Raw genomic sequence first — 18,689 nt, forward strand, 5'->3', positions numbered from 1 at the left:
ATTCAAGGCCGACAGAAAGCAACAACAATCGTCTTCGCCGAGACTACTGAGTATTTGATTTGAACAAGAATCAAGTCCACCAATGATACAACTCAAGTTTAAATGTGTACTTACTTTACTTCTTCAGCCATCAATGAGTTCTCGGTGCCGGTAGTATTTAAAAAAACAACCTTACCTTTAACGTTTTGTTCCGACTTCAATGACGGATCACACACTTACCGTAAATCCTATCCCCACAGTAGCAGAAAATGAGCCCACTTGGAATTTCCCTTGATCAAATTGGACAAGTAACGAGGTTTTACCAACGCCTGAATCTCCCACCAATATTGTCTGAAAATATAGATTGATATTGGTGAAAGGCATATCAATTACCACTTATGTGATCGATTTTAATATTCTAGATTTTCTCAAAACCGTCCTTTCTAAAGTATACAATATATTGTCACGATTCGAGAAACAATATATTCAACTAATTCATACAGGAAAATACGTCAATAACCGTGAACTGTTAGCGACCTGTCATGGTCAGGATTTTTTCTAGTACTTTTACATCTCTTGGGGATAATCATTATTTATGTTGTATGTATATGAAGTTGCTGCTATCTAATGTAACGTATCATATACTAGAATGTATTTGTTTATGGATAAACGGCTTTTCAGTTTGTTTATTTCAGCCCACTGTTTTCTCGTTTAGGACAAATCAATTATTTTAACCGGGGACCATACGCCGATTTCCAATATATCCATGGAATTACATTTTGTGTATCATTAAAGGTTCCATGTACACCGCCGTATGAACACATCTACGAATGTATCTAATTTGTGTTTTTGTACTTGTAACATTTTTTGTACTTTCAACTGTTTAGTGAGCCAGAGGGAGGGTGAGGACGGTAACATGCATTTTCCGTGACTACCGTCATCGAACAGGCTCAATCAAACCAAGCTTGAAATATTGTCATCTTTGTCGTGTTGAGTAGTCTGTGGAGTTTCCACTTTTTTATATCAGAATATATTCTTTTCAATGTACAAGGTAAACACATTTTCTGGATTTTTGACGATATAAAGTATTTCACCTCTGATTACACGAAACACAAACTTTCCTCTTCAGTATCAGTTCGTTTGTTCTGTTTCAAAACATCTTGCATGGCTTGTAATTGACACGATAAGCACAACGTTGAAACCTGCCGACATAATGTCTTAAAATATTGTAATAAAACATGAAGATGGCACACTCAAAACGCTTTTTACTCATAAATTTAGAATAAAGCTGGATTTGATATTCCATTTTATCACTTTAAAATCCTTTTAATGCTAGTCAAAACATAACAGTGACAAATACACATTGTTATTGACGACATGAGAACTTTCTTTTCTATGACATTTGCAATGCTTATTGAAAAAATCTAGGACACCAGTTCTATAACTGTTACAGATCAACAATTTAATTTAATTTAATTAAACTCAATCAGAAACGTAATGTGATATCTATAATTTAACCCTTTTCATGCTGGACACGATTGATTCTGCCTTTGCGACCGGTGCTGATCATGATCAGCCTGCACATCCATGCAGTCTGATCATGACCTGCACTGTTTACTATTCAGTTAGTATCTTTGTTTGGTATGCACACCTTTTAACAGTTAATGTATTGTCCAAACTGAAAGATGGACAAGTTCAACTTTATAGAAACCCTTTGCAGGGCAAGGGTTAAAAGTGACTAAAAAAAGATGTTAACATATTTCTGACAATGTAGGGCGGCAACAATTATTTAAAATATCTGCTTTCCTTTAGAGTAATCAACGCACAAGTAAAGAATGCCATTTTCCCTGCCAATTTGCGTAAATCCCCTGTCTGGAATCAGTCTGAATAAGTCACAGTCTTCATAAATATCTAAAGAAGAAATATTTCGCATGCAGTTTATTCCTCTTATTTGTGTAGGCTGAAGCAAAAAGGTATCCTATGATTTGTGATTTTATGTATTGAAGCACACGATAGTTTTTGTCATTTTTCAAAGGTATTTTGAATTCGTAGTGTTCATTGACTTCTTAATATTCCGTTTGGTATACGTCCGGTGAATATTACGGTATTCGTTAAGTTCTTGGAATTTGTAAAACATTGTTTTATAGTTGTAATATATAAAGTGTGTAAAACCGATACATTTATGAAAGGTATTCGAGATCTCTAACAATAATACAAAATTAAATATACTGGTTATAACTACAAAACGTAAATAAGGATAATACATTTCTTATCCATTATCAAGTTTTAAACAAGGCTCACAGCTAAGGGTAGCCATACTGTGCCATATGGAACAGTATCCAATATCGTGGCCTCAACGCGAAACTAGTCTATCTGCTTCTATTTCTATATACACATAGAATAGTTTCGCGTTGAGGTGACGATATTTTCAAGAGAAAACAATTTTCAATGTTGTGACCTTTTTGTTTATGTTGTGAGTGAATATGTACATATACGGCCTGAAATTAATTGAAAGATGTTAAAATTCTGTGACCAGGGAATAGTTGTAAAATGTAGTAAAACCTTTATTGATCAAGAGAGACAAAACGTCATGTTATAATGTAATCTTAAATTTTATGGTACCGGAGAGTGATTAAACTGCTTCTAATCCTACATTATAATTGTCAATATTTTAATGATAAAAATAATCATCTTCTTTTCTATATGTTACAGATTGACAACTTTGACTCATTCGCTTGTAGATTTATAGGACCTTGCTATGATGTCCGGACCCATTTGGACGCTATGCTTTCATCTTTTGGTTGTGTCGGTCTGGATGGGTGGGAAGCTCACAGGGATTTAGAATCAACCAAGGCGTTGACATTACTGAAGACATGAAAATCAAAAGAAGCCGTTTGTTTTCAACTATTGTCTGGTTAGAACTAGAGTAATTTATGTCAAATCACTTTGTACTGGATTCAAATATAAAGGGTAAAGCAATCAATAATGAATCCTGACTTTGCTGCATCTTTTTCTAGTATTTTAATGTTCTGCAAGAATAGCCTGTAAAAGAGTTGTTTTTTGGACGGAACCATTAAATAAATGGACATCTTTTTATGATTATGTCTGCAAAATAATGTCAACAACATGATATGAATGTTCAGTTAATGAATTCAGGCTCAACGTCAATGATTAAAAAATAGTTTCAAATTGATTCACGGTTGACATGCTTTCCTGCTATTAATTAAAACAGTCAACGAATATTCGAGCAGTTGCAATTAATTATTGTATTACAAACATTGGAACTTCTAGTCGCAATAGTTTCAGTTGTCCATGATACCTGTGATCAGCAGAAATAGCCAATACGTTTATTGTTCAGTTATATGAAGTCTGACAGTTTGCAAATTAATAATCATAAATCAAGGAGACGAAACTAATAGGTTACTAGTAATTAACACTAAAAGCCATGACACAAACGGACAGTCAATTATTGTTGATCCGTATATGATATAAGCAAAACCATTTCCCGCAAATCAACCAAACACGGAATACCTACTTTCTTTTCGGCATACTGCAAGAATGCATTATTTTAGATATACTCCAAGAATGCTTTATTATGGACTAAATACTGTCTACAGCAGAACATAATTGTATGAAATTGGCTGTAGTTTATCACACACAAGAGAAAAGACTTTCATCAGAAATTCTTTTCTATCTGGTAGTTAAACCGATTTCGCCTGAAAACCAAAGCTTTTAATATAACAAGCAGTACACTCTAGTTATACGACTGTACACAGCTCTGTTAACATAATTGAGCCGTGCCATGAGAAAACCAACATAGTGGCTTTGCGACCAGCATGGATCCAGACCAGCCTGCGCATCTGCGCAGTCTGGTCAGGATCCATGCTGTTCGCTTTGAAAGCCTATTGGTATTCGAGATACTGTTAGCGAACAGCATGGATCCTGACCAGACTGCGCGGATGCGCAGGCTGGTCTGGATCCATGCTGGTCGCAAAGCCACTATGTTGGTTTTCCCATGGCGCGGCTCATATAAAATAATATTTTTAATCTATTTATCAGACATACTTATTATATTTATTCAGACAAACCAGTATTATTGCTAAATTTACTGAGCGTTGCACAAGATACATTGTGAAACAATTGAACACTTTCATCCAGTTAGCAAGACTTTATAAAGCAATCTGATTTGACAACTTAGTCACGTGGCATAAGTCATTATAGGTCATAACAAGAAATATCTTTAATCAAAGCGCTCAAAGCGCTGATGGTGGCTGCTAATCAATGTTTAAAATATTGCAAAGAAAGCGACAACTGAGGAATCGTTAATATAAACCATAAGAACTTTTTTTTGCATTTTTTTTTAATATTCGGCTTTGGTTTCAAAATTAATCCTTTTTCAATGCCAGTCATTGTTTACATACACACTAATTCAGTTTTTAACGAATAGTTTTGATCCTTTTTGATTATTTGTTACGAAAACTACAACATAAATTACATCGAAGATGTTTTACTATGAATAAATAATACAAAATCTGGAAAGTAGATCCCTCGGAAGCACCGAGAACAATGCAAACAGTGAAAATTGCAGACTCGGTTTGATTGAGTCTGTTCATGAGCAGAAATGGAAAATGCAACACTGCCCACGCCCCCTAGCACCGGCTTAAGCAGTATTCAATTTTCAAATCTAAATGAGTTGAAATCAATGATCCCGAAGGACCAGAAAATATAAGCTTTTTCTCCAAATCAGTCAGCTTTTAAGATTTCTTTTTAAAGCTTTTGGGCAGTGTCTGTCATGAATTATTATACACACTGATTTAGTCCGTATCAGATAGCTGTGGTTTTCATGAGACTTTTGTGAAAGAAAACAACACAAACATGCACCACAAATGCATCACAGAATGACAGTTCTGCAGCCAGTGTATTTTAGAGGTGCATTAATTATCACTCCATCTGTTACACTCAAAAGTTCTCTAGACATAACAGCAGGCTTCGCAAAACTGCTGGACATTAAGTCAGACAAACTTACAACTTTAGTCAGACCGAGAAAAACGTCGAAAAATATGTAACTGATGAAACGAAACCGTTTTAATTTTTATACATATATTTGTATCAATCCAGATATATTGAGACGCACCATCAGAAAACCAACATAATTCGTTTGCAACCAGCATGGATCCAGACCAGCCTGTGCATCCGCGCAGTCTGGTCAGAATCCATGCTGTTAGCTTTCAAAGCCTATTGCAACTAGAGAAACCGTTAGCGAACAGCAAGGATGCTGACCAGAGTGTTTGATCTGGGTCCATGCTGGTCACAAATGCACTATGTTGTTTTTCTCATGGTGCGACTCGAATGAATTTAGCTGAAGTGAGCAGAATCTGTCTTGAAACAATTCAATTCTGAATTCAAATTTGTTATCCGACGTCTTGCTACAGTCTGGCAGATTGCCGTTTCAAAAAGGCGAGTATTAGTATCATCGCTGCGCCCACTTTCACAGGCTTACAAGTTGATGAAATCGTGATACAGTAGCACCACTTAGTCAAAGCGAGCTTGCAACATTTGTCAGCTTGGGCGACCTGTGGGTTTCTACGTTGATAATTCGTGTTTTGTCAGACGAAATTGTACCGAATACATGTGTATCTATGCATACATATAGTATCTTATATTGTATATTTGCTGAAGGAAGATTATCCGTGATGGAATATTATTTAGAAAACATATATGTCTTTGATTCTCAAGGCAGGTCAAATTGCAAACAATATCGAATGAATTTTCACTGAATGTTCTTTTATTTTTGTTCACTCTCGTATTGCTAAGCATGTTTTAGTATATTTTGTTCTTGATATAACGATGAACTGTACATGTTCAAGTTATATCCATAAATTACTGTCCTGTTCATAAATCATCTCACTGCGGAATTTGCGCTAATTAGTGTTAATTGGCAGTATCAACGCCTGAAGAAATCCATATCACTGCTGATTATCGATTTTCTATAAATAGCCTGATTAACATGTGGTCATATTTTTGCGTGCTGACAATGCAGTCGAAAATTCAGTAACATTCTTAGATCACTAGGGTTGCTTTATATAATATCTTACAATTTGATAGCTATGACGAACATTTAAATTTGAAAAGTGTTACAACGTGCTGGAAAAGCTATCAGAGGTACAAACTGGTATTGTCTATGGACCGGAAATGTTTGGAAACTTTTCCGTTGAAATTCCGTTTCTATTTTTAGCCGCGGATTATTGCTAGCAGAAGTCATTGTTCATTATCAAATAAAGCCTCAAATTTCGGGAGTTATACACGTGACACTGCGGTTAGGTAACATTTTTGGTTTGACAATCATGTAGTATCTTTATTTGATTCCAAATCACATCCAAAGGAAGGATATTCATGTGCTACACAAAGTAGTCCCATTCAAGAACAATGCGGATGAATTATCAATGAACAAATAGCTCTTACTCATCCTCTATCCATTCACACTGGCCATTTAGGTTATATAAGATCTGTCAATGATTAGGTATTCCAGCCCATGGTTACATCACTGACTTCCAGCTGTTCATGTAAGGTCAGGCAGAGTTTATCTTAGATATGAGGCACATTAGTATTTGTTTCTTATATATGTATATTTATAGATTTGCATTTTAAATGAAAATAATTCTAGCAAAACCCGCAACCACCAGACATCTCAAGGCTTTGATTGAATTGTCAGTCTGGATTCCCAGGCTAGGTTTCTATATATGTAAGCTACATTTTCTACGTTATAAGCTACGTGACCTCTGGGGCAGTACTATGCAATAGCTAATCAATATCATCGCTCCAGGTCAGGTGACATGAGGTCATCGTTTATTCACGTGACCATAAATTTGCATATTTGTATTCATACACGTGGTTGTTTTAATTAAAACGTTGACTTCAGTTTGTATTGATTTTAGTCGCCGAATTCACATTAAAAATGGTATTAAGGCATATATTGTAGCTTTGCATATTCTGCACGTTGTGTAGATAATTGTTTACCTGGAAAGCTTTGAACTATTTTTGGTTGTGTTGTTAGGATGGTCTTAAGAACTGACAAGGTTTTTCAAACTGAGCATTCTTTTTGACACCGGTGGCAGCAGCCACCAAAAATGATGGTCGGCGAATTGTAATAAGGAAAGACGTTTATGAATTTTTCATCTAACATTCGTCTTTCATCTAACATTTTTCAAATTGCAAAACTAAACATCGCACTTTAACAATTTAAATGGTTCTCTTTTAATTTTTCGGAAAGGTTTCGTAGGGTTGCAATTTTGTTTCGTTTATCCTTAGACGAATAATTACAGCAGTAGTTTGATGAAGATTCATGAATCGGTTCATGAGAAGAGGTCATTAAACGTGTTTATATATTTAGCTAAATTGGGCCCTATCCCCATTTGTAACAAAATATCAGGAGACCTAACGATATTGTTACACATCGAGTTTGATAAAAATCCATTAAATTTTAGTGGTTAATGCGAAGAAAGGCATATCTACTTTTAGCTATAGTGGTCCTTAATAGGGCCCAAGTTCCTATATAAATAAATTTGGAAGAGGACCTTATAATGATGCTCCAGACCAAGTATGACAAAGATCCACCAAGCTGTTCATGAGACGCTGTATAAAGGCATTTCTAGTTTTAGCTCTAGCAGCCCCTAAAAGGGGTTAAATGTCCCAGCTGAACAAAGTTGGCTGCGGGCCTAATAAATTGATTAGAATACATGAGAAAAAATCAAAGGATTTTTTTATGTATTATTTTTATGTATTTCTAAAATAGGCCAGCTGATCCCGCTTTAACAAATGCATATTCGCTATTCATGAATCTTTGGACAATGACGTCACACCTATAAAAAGTGAAGGTCAAGCAAAACATACAATTGTAATTATTTCAAAATTTCTGATTCATAAGCAAAGTTTGACCGTAGTCATAACACATAGACAAACTGTATGCAGCGTAACTTCATTACAGTGTAATGAGATTCAGTCATTATATAGCATATATATAATGAAACAGATTTCAGCTGAGTTTAATATTTGCATACCATACTAAAGAAAAATATTCATATATAATAAATCAGTTAAATAATCTATAACAAATATATCAAAGCAAACAAGTACTCAATTTAATATGCAATCTGAATAAGTCACAAAAGCAAGAAACCTTTTCATATACAGACGACAATTGTAACAAGGAAAATCTTTTAAAAAGCACTTCTCTACATAAAAGACTCTTATCACACCCTTATTCATGTGATACGCAGACCGTATTCAGCTCTTTCTTCAATTTGATATATGTTAGTTGAACAGGTTTTTATCATATTTATTAAACTTACTTATCATTTTGAGATATATCAATATTCTTGCTAAATATACTGAGCCAAAGTTAGCTTTAAAACTGTGAACAGCGTCGTTTAGGATAAACGCTTTGTCTACATTTCACTCAGCGTAGCACAATCAATAGAGTGAAAGAAATTGACACTCTCGTCCAATCAGGCAGAGTGTTGCATAAATCTTCCATTTTGATAAATTATCTATAATACGTTATCAAGCAGTTTGATTTGCAGTTTGAAGTCACGTGGCATAGGTAACGAAAACGAATTTAGACGGCGTCGCCGAAAAACGAACACCAAAATTAGATCTGATATGTTCCAATAAGTGAATTATGATTGAAATGCATTACATTTTTTTTTATATAGTTCACACAAATTTTATTGCAGGTTGTGTACGAACAAAATGTAATACATTATGAACAACAATGTTTGATCAACTCTGCAGCCCAGACAATTACATTTGGACGGATAATTTCCCATCACTAAATAGGGAAACATTAACTAACTCTAAATTATTCAATAATGCATTGTCCAATGCAATACTTGATTTCCCCAAGGAGCATTTCAGGTATATACAAGGCTGTTATCAGTTATCAAGTACTTTCTAAGGTATTCTTTCAACACGATTGTCTTTTAATGACTTATATGTTTAAGTAAGAAGTTCTTTGTGAGTCACAAAAGCTTTGCATGCTTTAATAATATTTGCAGAAGTTGATTTGTTGAAGAACATTTTCATTCGTTTCTTAATTATGTTATGTAAACGGAGAAATGAAGTTCTTATTAAATAAAATATAAAGTCATGGCGTATGCAACTTGAATACATGTCAATTGTCCTAACGTGACGTAACGTATTTTTGTGGACTCTTACTATAACGGTTTCACTTTTATACATCACTCATTTTACTTTAATATACAACGTTCAAACATGCTCTACAGCAACATTTCACTACAAAAAATACAAACCTTAAAGCTGCTACAGATTGTAATAATATAAATATCTAAATTAAAAGTACAAACATGACATCAAATTATACTAGAGCTATCACTGAAGGTGATAAATACTCCAAGGACTCTGCTTTGATACAGAGAGAGTAAAACGTTGCGATTATCGCTTTTGACCTTCAAGTGTAATCGTGACCTTGGATCTAGTGACCTTGGTTGTAACTCTGCAACAGAAAAAGTGGAAACTTCACAGGTCACCTAACAAGACAAAATGAAAGTGTTACAGGCTCGGTGTGACTGAGACTGTTCTTGCAGTATACCGGAAATGCGTGCTACCATCCACGCCCTCTAGCACGGGTTAAGCAGAACTCAACTTTTGCACATATTACAAGTGCCAAAATGCAATCTAGAGACATCCGCAGATGTGTTCATATGGCGGTGTACATGGAACCTTAATTGATATGCTGAAGTGCCATTCCATGAAAAGCGGCGAAATGAACTTGTCAGCCCTAAAACAGAAAACAATAGGCAGAGATTAATAAACTAGACCTTAGAGAGGGGGGGGGGGGGGGGGGGGGGGGGGGGAGCGGTGTGCGAGTTTATGGAGCCTGTGTATTACAGAAACTGTCTGTCTAAAGACATATTTAAAAAGTAGACACCATATCCAAATACCCAAAACTATGAAAACAGAATATCGAAATCAGAAGACCATAAATGTTAAACCGTACCATTTAAACAGCATAAATATAGTGCTGAACGATATGCCGATGGATTTACCCAATGATTCTAGTTTTATGAAAGTCATGGAGCTGACATAAACTTAAGCTATTCTGAACTTTGACCGCAAAGTGTGATCTTAATCTTAAACTAAGTGGCCTAGATCATCATGTGCTCTACATGTCGTCCAATAGTGACCTTCATTTGACCTAGTGACCTTGGTTGAGCGCTCTACATGAGGTTAAGATATTTGACCTTTGACGTTGAATGATATTTTATGATAATATTGCATTGAGTGCACACACACACTTTTATACACATAATACATAAATGAACAGAGAAACGAAACAAACATATAAAATGTTATCATGTATATATCACAAACAGTTTATCTACATTAAAAACAATTAATGCTCACAATACTTTTTTATAAAGAATAAACATTTTGGCATGCATTATATCTACAACATAATAAAACAGTTATTCCTTTCTGTCAAATTAAATTAGATACCCAAGCTAAATGTACGTATCAGTTGGATTAACACGTGTCATAGATATCGGAATTACCACGTGTCATAGAATTACAAGATGTCGTTGGAAATATTAGGTTATGATGTGTGTCACAGGGCTGCAGCCGCAATAAAATTGCTGGAGCTATCTGCTCATTACACCCTGAGGATTTTCCTAATTTGCCTTATTTCCGATGTAATTAATGCTGCCGTCTCTTTCATTATATGAGATTATATTCAATGAACTAAACCTGCGGATCGTATTGTATCCTGTAACTGATATAACTGTCTGTCGAATCTTTAAAAAGTTCTAATCAGATTGTAATCAGTCTTTATGTTCTGTAGGAATGTGGTATTTGTATGGATGTATCTAAGCATATAATTAGCTGCAAGCGTTTTGGAAATGATTTAAACTTAATACTTTCTTAGGATGTGCATTTTATATCTGCATATTTGAATCTGATTATCTCTTATGCCTTCATGAATTAGCGTCTGTAATGTTTAATATTTTTTTTTTTGCAACTATATCTAGACGTAGATGTCAAATTTCGGCAAATCATCAAGTGACTTTAAAACGTAGTGGAATCGCAATATACGTAGAAATAAAACGTATTAGATAACGGCTATACACGTTACAATCATATCTCCAGGCACTTTTGTTTTGGGCTGTTCAAAACAAACGTGGAGCTTCAATATATGTAGCATATACCTACTAAAAGAAGTAAAACGTACCCAAAACGTATTAAAACTTTGTAGAAACGCACTTTATTATCATATGATGTTCCGTATATACGTTTTTCGGCGACGCCGTCTAAATTCGTTTTCGTTACCTATGCCACGTGACTTCAAACTGCAAATCAAACTACTTGATAACGCATTATAGATAATTTATCAAAATGGAAGATTTATGCAACACTCTGCCTGATTGGACGAGAGTGTCAATTTCTTTCACTCTGTTGATTGTGCTACGCTGAGTGAAATGTGGACAAAGCGTTTATCCTAAACGACGCTGTTCACAGTTTTAAAGCTAACTTTGGCTCAGTATATTTAGCAAGAATATTGATATATCTCAAAATGATAAGTAAGTTTAATAAATATGATAAAAACCTGTTCAAATACCAGCATATATCAAATTAAAGAAAGAGCTGAATACGGTCTGCGTATCACATGAATAAGGGTGTGATAAGAGTCTTTTATGTAGAGAAGTGCTTTTTAAAAGATTTTCTTTGTTACAATTGTCGTCTGTATATGAAAAGGTTTCTTGCTTTTTTGACTTATTCAGATTGCATATTAAAATGAGTACTTGTTTGCTTTGATATATTTGTTATAAATTATTTAACTGATTTATTATATATGAATATTTTTCTTTAGTATGGTATGCAAATATTGAACTCAGTTGAAATCTGTTTTATTATATATATGCTATATAATGACTGAATCTCTTTACATGGAAATGAAGGTACGCTGCATACAGTTTATCTATGTGATATGACTACGGCCAAACATTGCTTATGAAACAGAAATATTGAAATAATTACAATTGTATGTTTTGCTTGATCTTCACATTTTTATTGGTGTGACGTCATTGTCCAAAGATTCATGAATAGCGAATATGCATTTGTTAAAGCGGAATCAGTTGGCCTATTTAAGAAATAAATAAAAATAATAAATAAAAAATCCTTTAATTGATTTTTTCTCATGTATTCTAATCAAACTTGATTTGTAGCATCTTTATTAGGCCTGCAGCCAACTTTGTTCAGCTGGGACATTTAACCCCTTTTAGGGGCTGCTAGAGCTAAAACTTGAAATGCCTTTATACAGCGTCTCATGAACAGTCTGGAGCATCATTATAAGGTTCTCTTCCAAATTTATTTATATAGGAACTTGGGCCCTATTAGGGACCACTATAGCTAAAAGTAGATATGCTTTTCATTGCATTAACCACTAAAATGTAATGGAGTTTCATCAAACTCGATGTGTAACAATATCGTAAGGTCTCCTGATATTTTGTTACAAATGGGGATAGGGACCAATTTAGCTAAAAATATAAACACGTTTAATGACCTCTTCTCATGAACCGATTCATGAATCTTCATCAATCTACTGCTGTAATTATTCGTCTAAGGATAAACGAAACAAAATTGCAACCCTACGAAACCTTTGCGAAAAATTTAAAGAGAACCATTTAAAATGTGGTGTTTAGTTTTGCAATTTGAAAAATGTTAGATGAAAGATGAATGTTAGATGAAAAATTCATAAACGTCTTTCCTTATTACAATTCGCCGACCATCATTTAAAAGATATTTCTTGTTACATTATGAATTTGTTCGGTCTCTCTCAAATTGTTGCACTGAGATGGCATTTTAAGTCAATAACGCAATGATCTAACTGTCTACCTTAAGGTAAGTCCGCGTAATGACGACCGACAATTTCCGTGTCATGACGACCCTGGCCGCGTAATGACGACCGACAATTTCCGTGAAATTACGTATTCTCATTGCTTTGTCGCTTTCCTCGGCCGTTACGGAGAGACGACTTTTAGTTTCAGGAAAATGTCGAAATTTTATACAAAGTATAAGTAACTGAGCAGAAATTGCCGATTTCCATTGCGGGTCCCTTACCTTAAATATGTTTGTAGAAAGAACAAAACACAGCAGCGTTAAATGTACATTCTGTAAGATGAAAAAATACCGGCACGAGACACAGGGCGGCTAGAATCTGGTGTAATTCATCTGTCGATTTCGATTGCGACTTATAGAGAACATACAACAATACTTAACACCTAATGATTGAATTAGATATCACGTTGTGGAGAAGGAATTTGTTAAAGTAAATAAAGATTGTGACAAATACAAAAGAATATAAACACTTCATTGTGAAGACGTTCTTGTCGATAAAGATAATCTACCAACAGTAGCAACAGTGTCTTTACTTTTGTGTAATGTAGTACATAACATAACTTTCTAGATGTTTTATCTGACATGAACATCATATAGATGTAGACTAATTTATTGCTCCCAAGACAGTATAAATTTAACCTGACGGTATATCAGTTCAACAAATAAATATATCAATGTTTCGTAGTTTTCAGTGTTTGATGGCGTATGTAAGCGAGTTCTTATTATATAATCTTTGGCTATAAGTAAAATGACAAAACCGTACGCTAAAAGAGACTATTGGAGTACCGGACATACTATGTTGTACACGCTTTCCACGTGCAAAGTTCGGTAAATCGCAAGTTTCTGTAAAGATTGCCAATGTCATCAAGAATTGTAATACGACAGCTGTATATATGATGCATTAAGACCGTACATATTGTGTTTCGGACAGCAGAGTATTGTTATTACTGACTTGTTGCCAGTTTTACATTTTCGCGCATCTTAAATTGGTTTGGTGACGAGCTTTATTTCCCAAGTGTATGCCTACTGCAGTTTTATCTGATTTTATGATAATTATTATATCAGCTGTGAATAAAATTGATCTGTCATTTGAATAGTTTTTTCATTCGATATTGAAATATATCCTGTCATAAATCATTTTTCATTGACTCAAAAATTGAAATGGACAACACACGTCAAGGAAATACTTAAAAAAACATATGGGAAAGCATTTTACATACGGACCCTTTATGTCAGAACATTTTGACAGTTTGGGGTATCGTTGCAATTTTGATTTAATGAGCTCTCCTCACAATAAAACTGGCATCATTGCTGCTTGTTTAAAAACTCTTCTACCGTTTACATGTCTATTACATAGGATTTATAGTCTGTATGAATAAAGACGAATATGATGAAAAATAGAATATTATTAAGTAATATCAATCAAGCTTTGCCTTTTTAATTCAAATTCTTCCTATCCCATTAAATAAAAAAATCAATAGTGATTATTTTAATACTTTTGGGGCAAACAAGAATTCGTTCACTTGTGTTTTCTGATAATTATTTGTTTTAGAATTATCTCCTATAGGAATAATTTCCCATCTAAAGTGCTTTAAAGTTTGATGACATATTGCACAAGTTTAATAACATGCTTGAATTTGTTTTAGTGTTTTCTGAATCACACAAAAACAAAACACAAAATCAAAGACGAGGATCCAGAAGAAATGGCCACGTTCCAAAAATGTAGCCTCCCTAAACAAAACCTCACAGCCTCCCTAAACAAAACCTCACAGCCTTCCTAAACAAAACCTCACAGCCTCCCTAAACGAAACCTTACAACCTTCCTAAACAAAATCTCACAGCCTCCCTTAACAAAACCTCACAGCCTTCCGAAACAAAACCTCACAGCCTCCCTAAACGAAACCTCACAGCCTCCCTAAACAAAACCTCACAGCCTCCCTAAACAAAACCTCACAGCCTTCCTAAACAAAACCTCACAGCCTCCCTAAACAAAACTTCACAGCCTCCCTAAACAAAACCCCACAGCCTCCCTAAACAAAACCCCACAGCCTCCCTAAACAAAACCTCAAAGCAGCGAATGTACATATGTGAACTCGGTGGACATATACATATTAAAGATATAGACAATAAAATAAGGACTAAGCAATCTCATCAAAATAAGGCACCACCTTTGAACGACCAGTGGCAATGATTACAATGAAAATCTGAAACCGGCAAATTTTTCCCACAACCTTATTCTTTATCCCCATCATATTCCAAAGTTAAAAGACAGTGTACATAACAGATAAATCCATTTAATATGTATCGGTAACTAAAGTCACAAATTGTAAAACACAAAATACTTGTGTAAAAATATATAAAAACGACGAAAGAAACAAATACGCATGTAATAAACTTAATTAACAAGGAAAAGTGCAATAATGAAATTGTGCAGGAGCATCACGGTTTATCACATATCGGACTAACAAACTTGTATTATGTACATTAGCAACAGAAAAAGCAATATTTACATATTCATGTAGTGAAATCATCGTAAAAAAACTATTAACATATGCACAAAACGATCATATTTATTTTCCATCCAGCTCGAGAAACTTTTATTTCTAATATCATAATATCAATAAACTGGTATGTTTCCTCAGTCAAGAATAGCATCTTATATACATTCAAAACGTAATTACTCAAGTCAAAGTAACTGAACGTTATTTACCTAGTTTTATTTCAATTAATATTAAAAACTTGCTAAGACTTTATATATTGACTGTACATAAGATTAAGCGCGATCAACGGAAAAACTATATTTAATTTTTTTTCCAGATAATATTTTTCATTAAATACACTTGCAGAAATATTTTATCAACGATCTGAAAACCTACAAGTTATTCTCTTGGTTGCAATTCGTCGTCTGTTTTTGTATTATCCGACAATCTGCGCTCAAACATGTGTAGTCATTACGCTGTAACTATGGAATCGATGGTACTTAGCTCATTATTGAAGAAAGGCCGTGTGGCCTAAAATGTGGAGAAAGAGTTTAGAGGGTTTTATATATTGTATTCTTGAAAGGATAAAAGGTAAGGGTAGATTTCCCGGAAGTACAGAGCATCACAAACACAACCACAGAGCCATGCATCGCAAAATAGGCCCACAACAAAAAGATGCTGTAACGGAAAAATATTGTGGACGGGTTGCTTCAGAAACATTAAGAATGCGACACAGTTAATACTTTTTCGAAAAACATTAGTTAAATGGTATACTCAATGATGAGATACATGCTGTTGCATCTAAGAAATACATGTAAAAATTTATTCACCTTTGAACCATTATCTATTGCTGGTTTTTCCTTGTAGAAAAAAACTTTATATCAAACAAAGATAATACATGTACTAAGAATTGTACTTAGTTTATATAATTGACATAGTTATTATAAATGTGTGATAGGTGCATTTTAATGATAACAGGTATATTTTGATGAATTGACTTCACTCTAATCTAGGAGGAGATCATCTTGAAACATAGAACACAGCTAAAGAAAAAACAAGTAAGAAAAAGAAAAAAGCTACAACAAGAAATAAAACAAAAGGGCGTACTGACAGACTAGATTAGGTTTAGCCTATAAATTAGAGGTAACTTCGTACATATCAACTAAAGCAGAACTATATAAAAGTGAATGGACTCCCTGGTATCAATAGCGTACTGAGCCCAAGTACAAGACTCCTATCTTGTATTGTGAAGTGTAATGAATCTGTCAGAAGATCTGTGATATAAGGGAAGTCAATACAGTAGTAATTTATCTTGTTAATGATATTTGCTTGATTATTCTATCTGTATATTGCTAGTACATACATAATGTCTTGTGAATGATTAATAAAATGTTCAACAAAACAACTAAAGTGCAACAAAACAAACGATTCTTCCAAGACTGTTCAAAATATGTAACACCGTTATTTACAATATAATCTGACGACGTTAGGTATGTCAAGAAAAATTCAATTTTTTTATTACTGCAATGGGACAATGTTTTTCTTCTTTGGTCCATATTTTGATTTTGTTATGACATGAAGACACTCTTTTGGTAATAAATTTCCGCATCTGCCTCGTCTAACTAACAGGTGGAGGACTCTATGATTAATAGTTCTTAAATCCCACCAGGCCTGAGCTATTGTGATTTCCGTCTTCTGACCTGTTTCGTCGGGCCCTTAAGGGTGTTTCCCTTGTTGCTCTGTTTTCTGCAAATGCACTGAGTACATGCGTTTTAGGTTCTTAAGGATTGCATTTATATACATATATTTACAAGAGCATTTTTGTGTTTTACATTACATGCCTTCTGTTGCCTTTACTTATGTTAAGGTTTCACCTGGCGGGGATAAGTTTTATTTACACTGTCTTGTGACTTTGGAACATGGTGGGGGTAACAGTGAGGTTAGGTGCACCGGTTTAAATTCCCCAGTGGTGGTTTTGTCACTGACCGTTCCAAGACGGTGCCCCACTGTGTTCCTGTATTTGTTTGTTTTGTCCTAGTGTGTTTATTTTGTGTGTGTGTGTGCGTGTGTGCGTTCGTGTGTTTGTGTGTTTGTGTGTGGTGTGCCTTTGGGGATGCTGCGTTTTTGGAACGTGGCTTTCCCTGTTGGATATTCTTCCTTGTTATTTTTGACCAAGTAAGAAAATTACCATGATAGACACTATTCAGCGCCACATCATCATAAAGGATTCTAATACAGGAAAACAAAATAGATTTGTCTTTGGCAGACGTATTTATCTAAACGAGATGAGAATGCGTACATCCATACAATGTAAGCCAAAATCAAATGTATTTCATTTCTATTATTTACATTTTTGGAATCTAACCACTAACAAGCCTAAGCACACGAAAATGGATTCCACACGACAGTTCAATTAAAAGAAGTTAAAAAAATATCATGTCACAAGTTACATTGCTTAACTGTCGATACTTAATAACCATAGTATTTCTTAGACTGACTTGTTCGTAGTGTGTTCTTATTGTACACTTTAACATATGTCATACACCGTAACTGCAATTCATGATCTTGTTTTGAGTCAACGGATGTATTTGTGTGACTCAAATATCTTTGATCACCATCATAGTCTATATATATACTTAACTATGGTACAGGTGCAGTTTTTGAAGTTTATTCATTTCCTATAGAATAAAGAAGACAAAATATTCTTATATCACTTTAGCACTGCATATGTTTCAAAAGACTATTCAATACTGATTTAAACAAGCATTTCTATAAACAACTAAATTATTGCTTTCTCATTGTCTAAATCCAAAAAATAAATCCATAAAAATATGTATGAATTGATAAATAATTTACGGCTAATAATACAGGCCAAAGCAAAGTCTCTCACAATGGCTAGCGTATTTTTATATTATCAAAGAGAATGGACAAAAAATAAATGACGTGCCTTTGATCTTTATAATAAATCGTCTGTCACACAATTCATCAAAATGCTACATTACAACAGCCTATATGTCAGAATGGTCACAATGATAACGAACACAATATACATTAGTGTATTTAATTGATATCGCTATTCATAGTTCTTGTAATGTTTTGTTCATATTGAACATTTTAAATTTCTTGAAGTAAATAGCTGAGTCTTTCTAAATATATACAGGTAGAAGCTTCAATATTTGAATTCTATCTTAAAAGATATATAATTATATTTAATCAAATTCTGGTAATTGACAATAGTTACGACAATCAAAAAGTCAAGACGTTGAGTCTACCGATATCATGACTTTAACATGAAGCTATAATATCAAACTATCATAT

The 18,689-nt window shown here is 34.2% G+C and overlaps 1 protein-coding gene across 1 annotated transcript in view; it reads right to left on the bottom strand.

Annotated features, from left to right (window-relative positions):
- Nucleotides 1–18,689, bottom strand: part of LOC123563676 (ras-related protein Rab-37-like) — a 200,313-nt gene that overhangs the window by 132,593 nt on the left and 49,031 nt on the right. The window contains exon 2 of the mRNA XM_045356615.2: nucleotides 220–330. Coding sequence (XP_045212550.1) covers nucleotides 220–330 — 111 coding nt within the window. The remainder of the gene's footprint in view (nucleotides 1–219; nucleotides 331–18,689) is intronic.

The sequence above is a fragment of the Mercenaria mercenaria genome, chromosome 2 (assembly GCF_021730395.1).
Source record: "Mercenaria mercenaria strain notata chromosome 2, MADL_Memer_1, whole genome shotgun sequence".
Lineage (NCBI taxonomy): Eukaryota > Metazoa > Mollusca > Bivalvia > Venerida > Veneridae > Mercenaria > Mercenaria mercenaria.